This window comes from Suricata suricatta, chromosome 1 (assembly GCF_006229205.1).
Source record: "Suricata suricatta isolate VVHF042 chromosome 1, meerkat_22Aug2017_6uvM2_HiC, whole genome shotgun sequence".
NCBI lineage: Eukaryota > Metazoa > Chordata > Mammalia > Carnivora > Herpestidae > Suricata > Suricata suricatta.
The window spans coordinates 38,440,955-38,457,410 of NC_043700.1; the positions used below are offsets into that span (position 1 = coordinate 38,440,955).

Below are 16,456 nucleotides of genomic sequence, written 5' to 3' on the forward strand. Positions count from 1 at the left end.
AATAACAAAGTCTATCCTGTTTTCTTATAGCAATGAATTTAGCAAACTAGTTGCAGAAGAATATCTGAAGTTTTTTGATTTTACAGGAATGACACTGGATCAATCTCTCAGGTATGACTAAATATCACTTCTGTTCTTTTTTGCCTACAAAAATTAATTCTGAGAAGAAAAGTAGTGCTGAAGCTTAAGTGTGATTTTTTAAATTATTTTAAAAATCCATAGTGGCTTTGTAATCTTAGCTCAGATTATACTATAGTTATTATACATAGTAGAAAAAATATATTGTTTTTATGAAATCATATACAATCTCATATTTTGCATCTAGTAGAGGATGTAGTAAAGAATTGTGACAAAGTAAGTCTTGGGGAAAAGTAGAATCTGTGGGAATTTGGATTTTGAATGATCAGTTAAAAAGAAAAAGCATGGAGCGCTTGGGTGGCTCAGTTGGTTGGGCGTCTGACTTCGGCTCAGGTCATGATCTCACGGTTTGTGGGCTCGAGCCCTGGGACGGGCTCTGTGCTGACAGCGAGCTCAGAGCCTGGAGCCTGATTCGGATTCTGTATCTCCCTCTCTCTCTGAGCCTCCCCTGCTCGCACAGTCTCTCTCTGTCTCTCAAAAATAAATAAAAAACATAAAAAATTAAAAAAAAGAAAAAGCAGTTTTACAGACTGTAGAATTATAAATTTTCCCCCCTAAATATTTGTTTACAATAGCCAAATAGCCAAATATTTAACATAATACTTTGGTATTAACTCATGAATGGAATAAAAACAACTATCAATATAATAATCAGTAGAAAATCTCTGCAAAACTGTTTCAGCACTTTTTGCTGATGCATTCAAAATAGTGTAATAAACACACTCATCCTTACTTTTCACACCATTATTGTTCTGTAAATTTCTAGGAGCTGCTAGTAAAAGTAAAACTTAGTCAGCATTTACTGTTATGAACTTTCTAACTTGTCCGAGGTTAGAGGAATTCTGAGACCATCTGTGTAACCCTCTAGTTTTATAAATCAGGAAACCGTGCTTTGGGAGGTGAAGTGAGGATGTTTGGATTAGAATGTACAACAATGGCTTATTCTGTGGTACTTTGCATGAATTGATGGCACTCAGGTTTTTCCACTGAAAACAAATAAGGGGCAGAGGAAAGATCAATATTTTTGCTTTACTTTTTGATGTGGTTTATAAAAGTTATGAAAAATTAAAGTGTGATCAGTGTAATTTAGATTTAACAAACTAAGACAGCAACATTTTCATCATAGAAATAAGATTTTGTGTATGTTTCTTTCAATAGTAAGATTTTTTAGACCATTTTAAAGGATTTTTTTTTCTTTTCATCTCATACTTAGGGAAGTGCTTTGTCTAGTGACGACATCTGAATTTATCCATAATAGACAGTACTCTTAGTGATTCTGATTTAGATTGGTGTGTTGTCCTGGGCATATTTTTATTTTTCAAAGAATTTTGATACATAAATTAATTTATTCCTAACCCAAGGGATAATTTAGAGTTTTAGCTCCCAATTTCCTTCTCATATAAAAAGTAATAATATAAGGTGATAAAAGGCAAAATAAAATAAGAGAAATCTACTGTATACAATATAATTGTAATTTTAACAATGTGTCAGTGGCCAGTATAATCATACAGCAGAATGATAAATTGTTCCATATATGGTTTAAAAACATAGCCTGCATGGTTGTAGGTTCAATATTAAGTGTTCTTTGGTTTTTACCTGACTGATCTTTTAAATTAAATGGCTGCTTGTCATTTAGTCATACTACCTTTCTAAGGCTTTTCTTAGATACCATGGTATTGTTATTGCCTTGTCATCTTTATATCGATGTTTTATAGAATAAAATAAATTTATAGTAAGTGATTTTATTAAAAAATTACTGTAGAATATCTTTGTGTAATTAATTTATTTTTTTAAAGTTTACTTATTTATTTATTTTGAGAGAGAGCTGGCAGGGGAGAGTCAGAATTTCAAGTAGGCTCTATGCTGTCAATGCAGAGCCCGGTGTGGAGTTCAGGCTTACAAATCATGAGATATTACCTGGGCTGAAATCAAGAGATGGACGCTTAACAAGCTTAATTTCTTATTATATATGAATTTATTTTATTATTTTAAAAAATTTCTTTTTTTTTTTTTTTTTTTTTTTTTTGAGACAGAGACAGAGCGTGCGCGGGGATGGGGCAGAGAGGGAGAGGGAAACACAGAATCTGAAGCAGCTTCAGGCTCTGAACTGTCAACACTGAGCCTGACGCAGGGCTCGAACTCACCAACTATGAGATTATGACCTGAACCAAAGTCGAATGCTTAACCAATTAAACCTCCCAGACATCCCTATGTGAACTCATTTTAATTGTCAAACATAAAAGGTATGGTAATGTCCTCTAAAGTTTCACTTTTTTCCCCTAATTCTTTTTCAGGTATTTCTTTAAAGCATTTTCTCTTGTGGGAGAGACTCAAGAACGAGAGAGAGTTTTAATACATTTCTCCAATAGATATTTTTACTGTAACCCAGACACTATTGCTTCACAAGGTAATCTGATGGAAATGTTTGTATTTCAAAAAACAAGGGCTATTTTTATTATGAAAGTTATATTTTATTTTGGAAAATATGGAAGATTATACAGAAGAAAATGAAAATCTTCTAATTATCTGGAGATAACTGTTATTAACTGTTTGATTTATTTCGTTTAGTCAGTTTGTGAAATAGTTAATGTCAAATTGGAGTCATTACAGAGTTTTGTTTCCTGTTGTCTTTCCCTTTCATTGTGAGCATTTTCTCATGTCATTAAATATTCTTTTAAAAGCATGATATGTAATGACTGCATGGTATTCCTTAGTCTTCTTTTAATTAAATTTTACTTAGTTTTCCAGTTCCATACAAGATGCTCTAAGATTTTAGATACGAAGCACATTTTAATAAACGAAATGCTAGTTTTCTTATTTCTTCTTCCTATACATCTGATTCTAAACCCCTTGAAATGCATGTATGCTTATTTTGTGGTTAGTTTTGGAAGCATTTACAAATCTCACTAGAGTTTGTGGTGTGTCTCTTGTGCTTTGGTTTGATATTCATTGTAACAACACCGACCATTGACTTTGTTTTATGATTTTAATGAACTATGAGTTCGTGTTTATTTTACTATTTTTAACAAGCAACTTTAAGCTATTTAATTGTTGATGTACCCTATCAAGAGAGGTTTTTCCTCCATGTCAATTCCTGCAGTAAAGCAAAGTTTTCACCATTTGAACTCAGGTGCTTTCATTTGCAATTGGAGAATCTTTCATGAACACAAATTCTGGAATAGCTCACTAGACTAGATGCATTAGAAATGGCAGTTATCTCTGAGCTTCAGTGTTGCCAGGTAACTGGGATAAATGTATATGATATTGGCTAATGCGATTATTTCCCAGATCTCCGGTCTCCACCCTCCAGGGTATAGCTAAATTAAGGAGCCATCTGATCTTTTTTTTTTTTAAATAAATTTTTTAATGTTTTTTTTTTGTTTGTTTTTTAACGTATTTTTGAGAGACAGAGACAGAGCAGGGGAGGGTCAGAGAGAGACGGAGACACAGAATCTGCAGACAGGCTCCAGGCTCTGAGCTAGTTGTCAGCATAGAGCCGAACACGGGCTCAAACCCATGAACTGTGAGATCATGACCTGATCCAAAGCGGGACACTTAACTGACTGAGCCACCCAGGCGCGCGCCCCCCCCCCATCTGATCATTAAAGTTACATTCTTCTCTAAAATTTTCTTCAGTGCTTTCTTTATGTTTAGACCCATTTATTCACTGTTTCTATTATTGTCATCACTGAGAATAGAACGAAAGTGATAAGAAGGGAGTTGTTTTTGTTAAAACCTTCTTCATATCCAATAAGATGTTGGCAGTCCGCAGTGAAAGAAGGATAATGGATGTGTACCCTCAACTGGCTGTTGATAAGGTTATTTGAGAGTTGGTTGCTGAGATTTGTAGATGCTTTTAGGGAATTTGTTTTAAATGTATTTAAAATTTAATAGTAAACTGGAAGTAGAATAAATTTACTTTTGGGCATTTGGTAGCATCTTCTTAGAGACATTAATAGCAGAAATCATGTATTATATTCAAAGGCATACTTTAAAAAATAACCTATCTTTTCTTAAGATTTTTTTTTAAAGTGTATTTATTTTCAAAGAGAGAGCATGGGGGAGGGGCAGAGAGAGAGGGAGAGAGAGAGGATCCCAAGCAAGCTCCACACTGTCAGCTCAGAATCCAATGCTTGGCTGAAATTGCAAACTGTGAGATTGTGACCTAAGTCAAGAATCAGACATTTAACTGACCGAGCCAGCCAGGCATCCCAAAATAAGCTTTTACTTATGAATTCAGTCATTAGAAAGGCCTTTCTGTACATTTGGCATCCATTAGTAAGATATTTCTTCATCTGCAACTGCTATGGTTATCTATACTTGGATTGAGACTTGCAGGAAAAGAATGAGAAGTATTTCTAAGGCTTGGAAATGAGAAGCTTAATTCTTCTTGCCTTTTCTTCTCCTTTATAAAGTAAGAAGAGAGAGCAATGTTTCTATCTAAGTACAAAATGATCCTTCTGGTTTGGGCAATATTTTTTTTCTGAACATTTAATTTTTTAATCTTTTCCAATATTCCAGTATTTGACTTTTGTTTGATCTGTAGTATCCTGGACCAGTAACTTACATGTTGCCTTTAAAGAATTGTCAGAAAAGAGGATAACTATTCCTGCCTATATTTTTTTAGCCAGGGAACTAATACCCAGAAAGTACAATGAAAGACCCAAATCTGGTTTCCTTTAACTTTTTGCTTCTTTCTTAATTTGCTTTCCTCTCAGAAAGTAAAAAACAAAAACAAAAAAACCAACAACAATGAACGAATAGTAGCAAATAGTTTATTTTCATTTCTGTATCTTGTTACAAAAAAATTAAGAAAATATAAATGAAAATATAAAAATTATCTCACTATCCAGAGATATTATCTTTTAATATTATGTTAAAAGATATTATCTTTTAATATTATGTTATATATTATTCTAGATAAGTTTATATTTAAATGGAACTATACTGCATATAGTGTATTTTTCAAATAATTATTTACTATGAAATACTTTTCAATATGTATACTTGGACAACATTTTAAATTACTTAAACCAATTGTATTTTTGTAGGGTTTTATTTACTTGTTCCCCATTGTAAGCAATGTTTCGTTAGATATTCTTGTATTTTGTATAAATCCTTATTTCCTTAGTGTAAAGCCCCATAAGTGGATTTACTGTGTCAAAAGACACTGTTTCAAAGCTTACAATGTGTACTGTCAAATTCCCCTCTGGAGAGGTAAGAATAATATACTTTGTCAGCAGTAGAGTCCAACTTTGTCACTGAAGTCCCTTTTATTTTTATCTATTTTTTTTGTCTCCCCAAATGTGATGAATTGTGCCTAGCCACATTATTGTGTTTCCATTGGTTCTTAGTGTATGCTATTTAATGGTAATAAGGAGTCCAACAGGAAATAGTAAATTAATGCTTTCTTTCCTTCTCTCTTCCCTTAGATGGAGTCCATTGCCTCACCTGTGCAATGATGCTTCTTAACACAGATCTCCATGGCCATGTAAGTGTAGGTGTGTGAAGCTGTCTTACAGAAATTAAAATGTCTTGGGTTTATCTTTGCTTTTGTGTTCATACGCATTTATTCTCTGCCACCCTTTTCTCTCATTCTTTACGTGACTGGTAGGTAAACATAAATCTTTGAGTAGAAATGACTTACTTTACATGTCAGCACAGAGCTTAGTTTTAAGTGAATACAATATTGTGTACTTGTCTGGAGTTGTTTTATCTGTAATATGTTGTGTTCTGTGTCTTCTTTCTCCAGTAGATGGCAGAGGCAGAGCTTTTACAAATTGTTTCATATTTTGTTTTGTTTTGTTTTTGATTAGCTATTAGAGTTGATAAATGATGGAAAGGGTGGAAAGGGGATATAAGTTACATCTGAAAATGTTGACTGTGTTTTCACTAAATACAGTAGTGAGTCTTAAGAACTCAGCCTTTTCGACATTTCTCAGCTCACCTGGTCTTTTACCAGTTGAAATATTAAAATGATCTTGTTACTTTCTCTTCTTGTATTTAAGATGTAGAATGAACTTAAATTTATAGTTATATACAGACTTACCTTTTATAGGATATGGAATTTTAGCATTTACTTAAACATTATATTAAAGAAGAAGAGAATGTTTTAGCTTAATATCAGCCAATATATACTTACTTAGCACAAAAATTTTTTCATAATCTCCAGTCCATTTATTTTGAAAAGAAAACCAGGTTTCTTATAATTGAAAAATTTAGATCATCCCTTGATTTGCTATATGATTTATCTTACAGAACTAAAACTTAGTTATCAGTCCAATTTCGTTCTCCTATTTGAAAAGGCCACATAATTTCTGTAAGGTAAAATGGAGCTCTGTGGGACAATTATGATGGACTGAAGAGGAAAAAAGTGTTCTACTCTCAGAAAACTAAAGAGGAGATGTAGTTAGTTAATTTACCACTTCCTTCATAAATCTCCTAATACAGTTTGCATCAGGTGAATTTAGAATAACTTAGTGACTTGTAGACATAGTAACATGTGTCCAGAGATGATACAGATTAAAAATACAGATACTTTTAGGGGACATTTTGGGGTAATAGTGCTGTAATACATCTTATGGAAATGAGGATATTAGTGAGCCTTGAAATGAGGTTCAAAACCTAAACTCATCCAGCTTGCTTTGGAGAGGACCAATCAGTGGATAGTTCTGACATCTGCTTTTCTCTTACCAGTGAAGCAAGTTTTCCCTGCTTTCTTCTTTGCCTGTCTTATGATAACAGTTGCAATTCTGTCCTTTTCTTTTCTTCACACTCAATTTCTCAACCTAACTTTCAGCTGAAATAGACAACTTCGTTTTTTGTTTTTTGTTTTTTTAATGTTTGAGAAAGAGAGAGAGAGAGAGCGAGCGAGCGAGCAAGTGAGCGCGCACAGGCATGAGCAGGGGAGGGTCAGAGGGAGAGAGAGATACAGAATCTGAAGCAGGCTCCAGGCTCTGAGCTAGCTGTCAGCACAGAGCCTGACGCGGGGCTCGAGCCCACGAACTGCGAGACCATGACCTGAGCCGAAGTCGGATGGATGCTCAACCGACTGAGCCACCCAGGCGCCCCTGAAAGAGTCACCTTTGAATGCTTTTGTCCACATAGAACTTTTGTACAAATCAGCAAGTCCCAGCATGAGGGATCTTCTTCACATGAGTTAGTTTGAAGTTCCATCCACATATGATAGTTGTACATTTAGTGTCTGTTGACTGAGAAAATGTGTAATGAAAAAAAAACCAATTCTTATTTAAAAGTTGAGGATCTTATAGAACTTATATGGAAGTTGCTAGATGCGAGATTGGTTTCTTTTAAAAGCTAAATTACCTTTTAAAAAGCTAATATTGCTTTAATAATACTTTCAAATAAATATGTAACTTATTTGAAACATAGGAGTAAATAAAGGTATGAGGTTTATTATTTATTCAGATAAGTCAGCATGCTTGATACCCAAACCAACCAGGGGCACCCCAGTGTCTGTAGCCCATAGGTTCAGAACCACAGATCTTTGATTTGCTCTTGCTCTGTCTTCAGACCTCTTTTGAATAATTGAAAAGAGATTAAATGAAGCATCACACTTCTTTTTGCAACTAGAATGTAAGAGTTTGTAAGAGACAGCATACAAATGAACAGTTTATTATTAGCTTGAATTATGCCAGTCATATGTAATTAATAATTGATTGTAGTGGCAGAATTACATACATGAGGGAGAATAATACCCTAACCATAAGTACAAGTAAATATCTGTTTTTCCTCAAAATTATGTTTTTAATGATTATCAGTTCTTAGCTCTGGTTTTGACCATGTATGCTTTATACCTGGGGTTGTCTGTTTAGGTTTTGTATATTAGAGTGTTTTTAATCCTTATTTACAGTGCATGCGGTTAAAATCTGTTAAATAGATAGTTGTTATCATAAGAACTAACCATATGAAAATGTGTTTCTCTTATCTTCCAACTCTGGATTCATTTTAAAAAATTAATTTTCCTTCTAGGTGGTAAGTTTTTATCCATAATTCTGGATGTAGCTTCTCTTGCATCATGATTGCCTGATTTGTTACCATATTTGTTTGACCTATTAGCATGGCCCCTTTGAAGATGAACCATTCAAAATATAAAGTGATTTATTTCTAACGTCTGCCTCTTTTCACCTTTCTAGGCTGTATGCCTAGGCCATCACCTCTCACTTCTCAGTCCAATGTCAGAATAATCCTGTTGGGGAGTAAACTAATAAACCATTTTCCTTTTCTTTCTTACCATTGTGCCATGATAGCAATACCACAGCATGACCTTTTTAAGAAGTACCAATATAAGCGTGTCCTCATGCTTTCAGTGGGGGAGGCATACCTTGGGAATTAGCTTCTTTTGGCTGTACTTGGTGAATTTTCCTTGTGCTTTTATTTACTCTAAGGAATGATACATTGAAAATGCACTGATATGGACCTTTGTTCTCCTAATTTTTTTACTAATAAAACAATAGAATGTATACTAATGTAATAAATCTAATACAGTGTTATATGTTGGAATGTCTTTCTTTTCTAATTTATTCTGTTATTCACCAAAGTCTTATAGAGTCTACTCTATCCAAGTACTCTATTCAAGTAAGGATGGGAAATGAATGAGATGTTCATAGAAGTCAAATCTCATTTCTGGTAGTGTTGGCTAGGCTTACTTCCATCCTTTTAACTGAAGAATGGTAGCAGGTAACTGAGGTGCTAAGGTGGAAAAGCACTGGAGAGATATACGCTGGATTATTGAACTTTACTAGTATGTAGGGTAGGAAAAAAAAGCAATCTAAGGTATATGCAATATTTTGGGGAGAAATTAATTCATATGTTATAATTTCATTGGAGCTATGCTGATTTTTTCTTGTACCTATTTTTTTTAAATATGAATGATGTATCATTATTTTAGCAATAGTGTTGACTGGCTTTTATTTCTCTGTATGTGGTTTATTCTATTAGGTAAAAAATATTTTATAATTGTGATCACATTTGCTAAGGTTAATTTGGTAAGGAATCTCTTTAAAATGCATCTTCATCTATGAAATATATATGTAAATTAAACTTTTGCACATACAGATAAATCTCTATTAAAACAAACTCTAGAATTTAGTTTTCTCTTGATATACTGAAACTAAGTTGTATTGTATGTTGTTTGACTATCACAATGGAAAGAGTTGAAAATCTGAAAATCTTTTTATTTTTAAAGCCTTGTATTTTATTGGAAATAGTATGAGCAAAAGGATTTTGTCATGTTAGAAAAAGTTCAGACCTATTTATTTTCTGGACTAATCTTCAAATGTGCTTTTGGTACTTCTATCATATTTGAGATTCAGCCATCTGGCAGGATTATCACTAGGGCTGAAGGCAGGTGGCAGGGATAGGACAATAGGCAGGAACTTCTCACCAGAGCAGGACTCCGAGGTGGGAGGAAGTTGTAGATACAGTTTGAGTTGTAATGAAGACTAGGATAGATGAGTACAGAATCAGTTGGTGAATTTTACAACTAAAAGTTAAAAGAGATCTACAAGAGAGTGGCTGTCCAGGTTTAGGCGTGGCAGTAGCCAGGACATTATTTTTAATCAAGATATTATGACAGAAGCTATCCTTTGACACTGTGGCTTGAGATTTTTAGTAGCAATTTTATCCAAGGTGTCTACTGTGCTTTGCAATGTTGGCAAGAGGCAGCTTACTCTGCAACAGCTATAGGGGAGTTGGGTGGTGTGGTTCTTATGCAGTGGCGGCTCTATCTGGCTCAGGCTAGGCATCTTATAGATGTCTCTGGAATACTCCAGGTGTGTTGAATATCATCCTCAGTGGTCTGAGTTTAATGTATGAGGCAGGACTTTACTGTGTTTCTTGTTTTTATTTTGGGTATTAGGTTATAGGTTGAATAAGGGATAAAACCACAGTTAATACACCATACTGGTAGGAGAGAGAAAATGTCAAAGGGTAAAGTATAGTTTTTGTAATAGAATAATGTTAAAAATATAAATGGAATTCAGTTTGACATAGACCATAGGAGTGCATTATTTTTCAATTTGTAAACTGCATTGGTAATTGTGAATTTTTAATTACTATATTGGCTCTGTAAGATCACATAATTTTAAGTATGGGTAAAATATTTGGTTGATTATCAGAAGTGGAAAATGACTATTGTAAGAATTGGTTAATGCTTTTACTTTTTATATTGTGCCTCAAAAGCACCACAAATCTCTAAGGTTGAAAGGTAGTTATAATATCCTTAAGAAATCTCTGGGTCTGTGATTATCATTTTCATAACTGACAGCTGCCTTAAGTGAATTTTGCCTGCTGCTCTCCCTTTGTCCTAGATAGCTGTCTTCTCTATATTTCCTCTTCCTGTCTGCCCCACATCCTCAATTCCCTCTGCCACGAAAGCATCCCTGGCATTTATTTGTTTCCTTATCTGAGTTTTAACCTACTGTATGTAGATTCTAGCCTCATTCTTAATTTCCATTCAGCCAGCGCAGCCTTCCCTTACCTCTTTTCCACCTTCTTGGTGCCACGTCTTTCTTTTCACCTCATTGGGAGCTCCCCAGCCACCGTGACTTCTAGGGGCTCTAAATGATTATAAAAGTTCATAGAAGCATCAAGTCTAGACCTCAGATTTAATAGAATTGACATTTTTAAGAATGTCAAAATTGGGGCGCCTGGGTGGCTCAGTCGGTTAAGCCTCTGACTTTGGCTCAGTTAAGATCTCACTTCTGTGGGTTCGAGCCCCATGTCAGGCTCTGTGCTGACAGCTAGCTCAGAGCCTGGAGCCTGCTTCCGGTTCTGTGTCTCCTTCTCTCTCTGCCCCTCCCCAGCTCATGCTCTGTCTCTCTCTGTATCAAAAATAAATAAAACATTAAAACAAAAATTTAAGAATGTCAAAATTAATCATGCACTTGTAGATTTTCTTGGCTTCTCTGACTCTTTGAAATGAAAGCCTCACTTCCTTTTTTTCTTTCCTCCATTTCTTCCTCCCTAGCCAACTCTATCCTTTCTCTTTGTTTCTTCACTATTTTTTTGTAGTTCTGTTTTTTAATAAGTTCATACATGGAAAATGTAACACAGATATCAGCTGGGTTTATGGGACTCATTTAGGGACCTCAGATTATCTAATTTATACATTATTAAGTCACTGCATAATGACTTTACTTTTCCTTCTTACCATTATGAGCTTTCACATTTGCACAGCTCAACAGTAGAAAGTGATAAAGGAAAGCAGGTGAAATGCTATATTAAGTTTATTTTTGCTCTTTCTTCCTGAAAATGGTTTGGAGAGAAGGAGAAGTTAGAGGAAGGTAAAATTTTTTACCTCTATTTCCACTACTTAATGTCTGTCTTTCTGTGACATGTTAAAAGTAGAGTTTAGTCTTTATAATTTAATAAAAATGAGGTCAGTGTCTTTTCCTTTATCTTCTCAAATTTCAGAGGAAACACTTTCTATGAAGTTGTGATAGAATCTGTCTGCTACTATAGTATCTTTTCAAACTTTATGGTCTCAAGATCCCTTTATACTCTTGAATATTTTTGAGGACCCCAAAGAACTTTTGTTATAGTTATTACTATTTACTTTGTTAAACTAAAATGGATAAGATTTTTAAATATTTATTAAATTATTTTAAAATAGCATTAATAAGCCCATTAAATGAATAACATACTTTTTTCTTTTCAAATTAGTGAATTTTATTTTTTTGTATATTTTTAGGTACTGTACAACATAAAGATTCAGTATTTGTATATATTACAAAATGATCATCATAGTAAGTCCTGTTAACATTTGTCACCAAACATAGTTATAGTTTTTTCCTTGTGATGAGAACTTTTAAGCTAGTCTAAATTTTTTTTTTTTTTTTAAGTAGGCTCCATACCTACTGTGGAGCCCAGTGTGGGACTTGAACTCATGACCATGAGAACTGAGATCAAAAGTTGGACCCTTAACTGACTAAGCCACCCAGGTGTCCCAAGCTACAACTTTTAATTTTTGAACATTCAATACAGTATTAACCATGATGTACATTACATCCTCATGAGGTATTTATTTTATAACTAGCTGTTTATACCTTTTTTAAAAATTGAAATATACTTGACACACAATGTTATGTTAGTTTCAGGTGATTTGACATGTTTGTGTGTTATGATATGCTCACCACAACTGTAGCTACCATCTATTACCATACAATGCTATTAACGAACTATTGACTATTTTCCCTATACTATACCCTTTCTCCTGTTATATATTCATTCCATAACAGGAAGCTTGTACCTCCTACTCCTCTTCACTTATTTTGCCTATCCCCTTACTCTCTCCCCCTCTGGTAGCCATCAATTTCTACTTTGTATTTACTGGTCAGTTTCTGCTTTTTTCTTTTTTAACTTTACAAACACTTATGTGGTTTTTTTTTAGTTTTTATTTAAATTCCAGTTAGCTGACATATAGCATAATATTAGTTTCAGGTATACAATTTAGTGATTCAGTACTTATATACAACACCTGGCGCTCATCACAAATACCCTCCTTGTTTGTTTATTTGTTTGTGTCTTAGATTCCATGAATAAGTGAAATCATATGGAGATACAGTCTTTTTAATGAATAATTATTATACTTAGAAAAACAAAAAAATGAGTGAAAAGTATAGCATTTAAAATTTTTTTGCAAGACTGTCATATTTGGCTTAATAGAAGACAGCTAACTCCTCTGCTTCTGTATTTAGTTGGTTATAATTTATCAGAAGTCATGTGGCTTTTAGAAAACTCCACTATAACTTGTGAGAGTGAAAGAAGTGTTCTGAGCGTTATTATCACACTAGGTTTGAGCTTATATGTACTGGGAACAGGATCCCTGAGTCCTACTTTGAGACAACATTATTATCAGTTGCTTTATTTTTTCTTTACGCCACTTCTGGTTCCTTTTTCAATGGCAATGTATTTATACAAGTGATAGGAAAAACCCAAGTAATAGTTCAGATACCCCTAAAAGTTGAACTTCTTTAATACTTACACTAGCTCTGTGATTGGAGTTTGTGAAAGGATACTTTGAATATGACAGCTTTAGCATCTTGGTTTCTAAATTTACAAAGGATCTTCTTTTGCCTGATAATCATGCATATAACAAAGTGGACACCTGAGGGCAACATAATACAATTAAACTTACTTGATACAGAAGAAAACAAAACAAAAGCAAAATAGGAACTTGTAGAGGAGCTACAGATTTGAAGTAATTACCAAGTCAGTAGTATACTTTTTTAAATTCCATTTATTGTAACATGTTGGAGATATAATTGTCATGTGGCAGTGTATTCCTGCTGTTTTTAATATCGCAAGATTTATAAGGCCAGATTTTACCAATGGATCATGAGAACTCTTAGTTTCTCTGAAAGCATGTTTTCCACAAGGCTTCCAGACTCTACATGATTGAAAATAAACATTTTAAGATTATTTTGCCTGATTCTTCCAGAGTATATGCTGTGGTTTGCTTTCCTAGTGAATACTCGAGGTAACTGGCCTTGTTAGTAGCTATCCGTTAGAACTGAGTTTAGGTTAGGTCTTGGCTCAAGCGTTGAAGAAGGTTCCATTCCTCCAGTTGTCAGGGAAGGCATACTCAAAGCAAAGACTTGTTCACTCTTGTGCTGAATTTTGGACAGCAGATTATATGGTTTCTAGATTACTCTAAAGAAGGAGTCTCTCCATCTTAACTTTTGCCCCTTTGCTCTCATTGTTACCACCAAAGTTGGGAGCTGATTATCAACCCAATGGGGGGAAATGCCATAATTTTAACAATCAGGTACAGAATATATCAGGAATTCTAATCTGTTTTGCATGCTTACTCATGATGTGCTCAACACAAATTGTACTTCCTTCTAGTTTTCTCTAAGATCAGGGGTCATTGGGGATGCCTGGCCAGCTCAGAGCATGGTTGTAGACTCTTGGTAGAGCATATGACTCTTTTTTTTTTCACACATGCAAAAGCAAAGGGCATTTATTATTACGGGCTTAAGCTCGGGCTCACCGACTTCACCAATGCAGTGGATCTGTGCTGAGAGCCAAGCATATGACTCTTGATTTGCTGTTGTGAGTTCAAGGCCCTTATTGAATATAGGGATGACTTAAAAATAAAATCTTGAAAAAAAAACAAAAGACTGGGGTCAGCAACGTATGACCCATAGGCAAAATTCTGCTGATAGGCTATTTTCGTAAGTAAAGTTTTATGGAAAATGGCTACATTTCTTTGCATCTTCACACTAAACTGACAGTGTGGAGTAGTTGTAAGAGGGACCTCATGGCCTATAAAGCCTAAAATATTTCCTATCTGGCTCTTTACACAGATTAGCAGAACTTTTCTTTTCCAGACCCCCTGCCCTTAGTCCATGCAACCTTTGCTGTCTCACCCACACATAGTAGAGTAAGGTTGAGGATAATTCCTTTTACTTAACATTCTGAATTGGGAACATGTTAAAAACCTATATGAGTTCAGTTTTTCAGAAATAATTTGTCAAAGAATTTCTCTCTAAAAGGCACGTAATTTAATGTATCTTTAAAAGAAAACAAATGGAGAAAACAGCTCTTTCTTTTGTATTATAAAAGAGTATATTTGAAAATGTCAGACAGTCATTTTGGAGAATAGTCTTAAACTTGTCTAGGAATATGAGCCTCTATCCTTTGGTTTTTCATCTTCTTAATATTTTCTGTCATTATGGATGGTGCCTTCAGTGTGAAAAATTCAAGATTTGGGCTGGCCTGGTACTTTGAGATTTCAAATAGAATTCTTACGTTTTTGTGGATTTTCCATTCTACATGTTAAATTTTAGGTTTGATTAAAGATGCCTGTTGATTTTAAGGTTAATGATGCTGAGCTTCATATTTACCGAGCATCTCAGATTTGATTGGAAATATTGCATTGATTTCAGGAGACAATTTTTGTGACTCTCTGTACATGAGGCTTTTCACATCTCCAAGCTCCATGCATTTAATAGGAGGGAGTTCAGAATATAAAAAGATACTATGAAGTTACTGCCTTGGCATGTGATTGACCAGCATTTGTTCCAGAGCAAGGCTATCCTTTTCCAAAGTTATTAATTGATTTGGGAAGAAAATAGAACCATGGCAATGTATGCATTTCTTTGTGATAGATATGAATTATTGAGATACACAGTCAGTGACTATAGTTAACTTTGTTCACTGGACAGTATTTGAATAATAGTATTTCAAAATAATTGATACAATTTGGTATAATAAAAAGGAAAAATCCAGGTATTATATGGAGAATTTCTTGATGACAAAGACTTCATTTTACTTTTACTCCATGATAAAAATGATATAAAAACTCAGTGAATGTTTAAACGTATATGAGAATAAGGCACAAAATGGTCTGATGAGACCCTTTGCTTTTCCTTTTAAGCTTTACCTAGGAATTACCAGTGAGTCAGAGGAGGACAATAAACAGCAGTTATAAGTAACCTCAACTAATTAAATATTCAGTAAGTTTTTGGGCATCTTTGACTAACAGAAAGCCATGTATCTTGATTATTTTCTTGCATTAGTTAGACAAATTGAGGCACCAGGTATTAGGTGATTGATTGTACTGATGCTTTCTTACTATGCAGGATCCAAAATATATAAATTGTTTTTGTTGGTTTGAATTTGCATTTCCCTTTTTTCCCTAATTGCTATTTTCCTAATTTTTATTTCAAAATTTGTATGAGTCAAAATTGTATCTTTACACTAACGTAGAAAATGGTGTGGTCACTGTGAAAGTATACAGAAAGCAATGCTAAATAACGAAGTAAATAAAATAAGTCTGAATTTAGAATGAAGTGTGATTTTATAAACCAAAATAATGCAAGGACTTTACCATTGTTTTAAAATATTATAAAACATGACAATTGTTAATTAGATGATGAAAGATTTATTTATACCTTGTAATAGAAATTCCTGGTTCCTAAAGAATCTTTTGACTAATGATCATTAAACATATTTGCTCATGAATCTTTTTTCCAAAGAATTTTGAGGGGTGCCTGGATGGCTCAGGTCATGATCTCATGGTTCATGGGTTTGAGTGCCACATTGAGTTCTGTACTGACAGCTCAGAAGCTGGAGCCTGTTTCAGATTTTGTGTCTCCCTCTCTCTGCCCCCTCCCCCTTGTTCACACTGTCTCTATCTGTCTCAAAAATAAACATTTAAAAAATTTAAAAAAAATTTTAAAATATAATACCCTTCTTACATTTTAAATGTGCCCTCTAAATTTTTGTATTACATGTTTAAGTAGCTAAAACTTATAAAAAGATTTTTTGATGTGGTTATTTTTTTTTTTTT

General features: G+C 34.0%; 1 protein-coding gene across 3 annotated transcripts in view; it reads left to right on the forward strand.

Moving 5' to 3' along the window:
* PSD3 (pleckstrin and Sec7 domain containing 3) overlaps positions 1–16,456 on the forward strand; it is a 442,746-nt gene that overhangs the window by 63,290 nt on the left and 363,000 nt on the right. For all 3 annotated transcript variants that reach the window (XM_029936893.1, XM_029936887.1, XM_029936888.1), the window contains exons 3-5: positions 31–111; positions 2,433–2,545; positions 5,571–5,629. In XM_029936893.1, the coding sequence (XP_029792753.1) occupies positions 31–111; positions 2,433–2,545; positions 5,571–5,629 (253 nt within the window). The remainder of the gene's footprint in view (positions 1–30; positions 112–2,432; positions 2,546–5,570; positions 5,630–16,456) is intronic.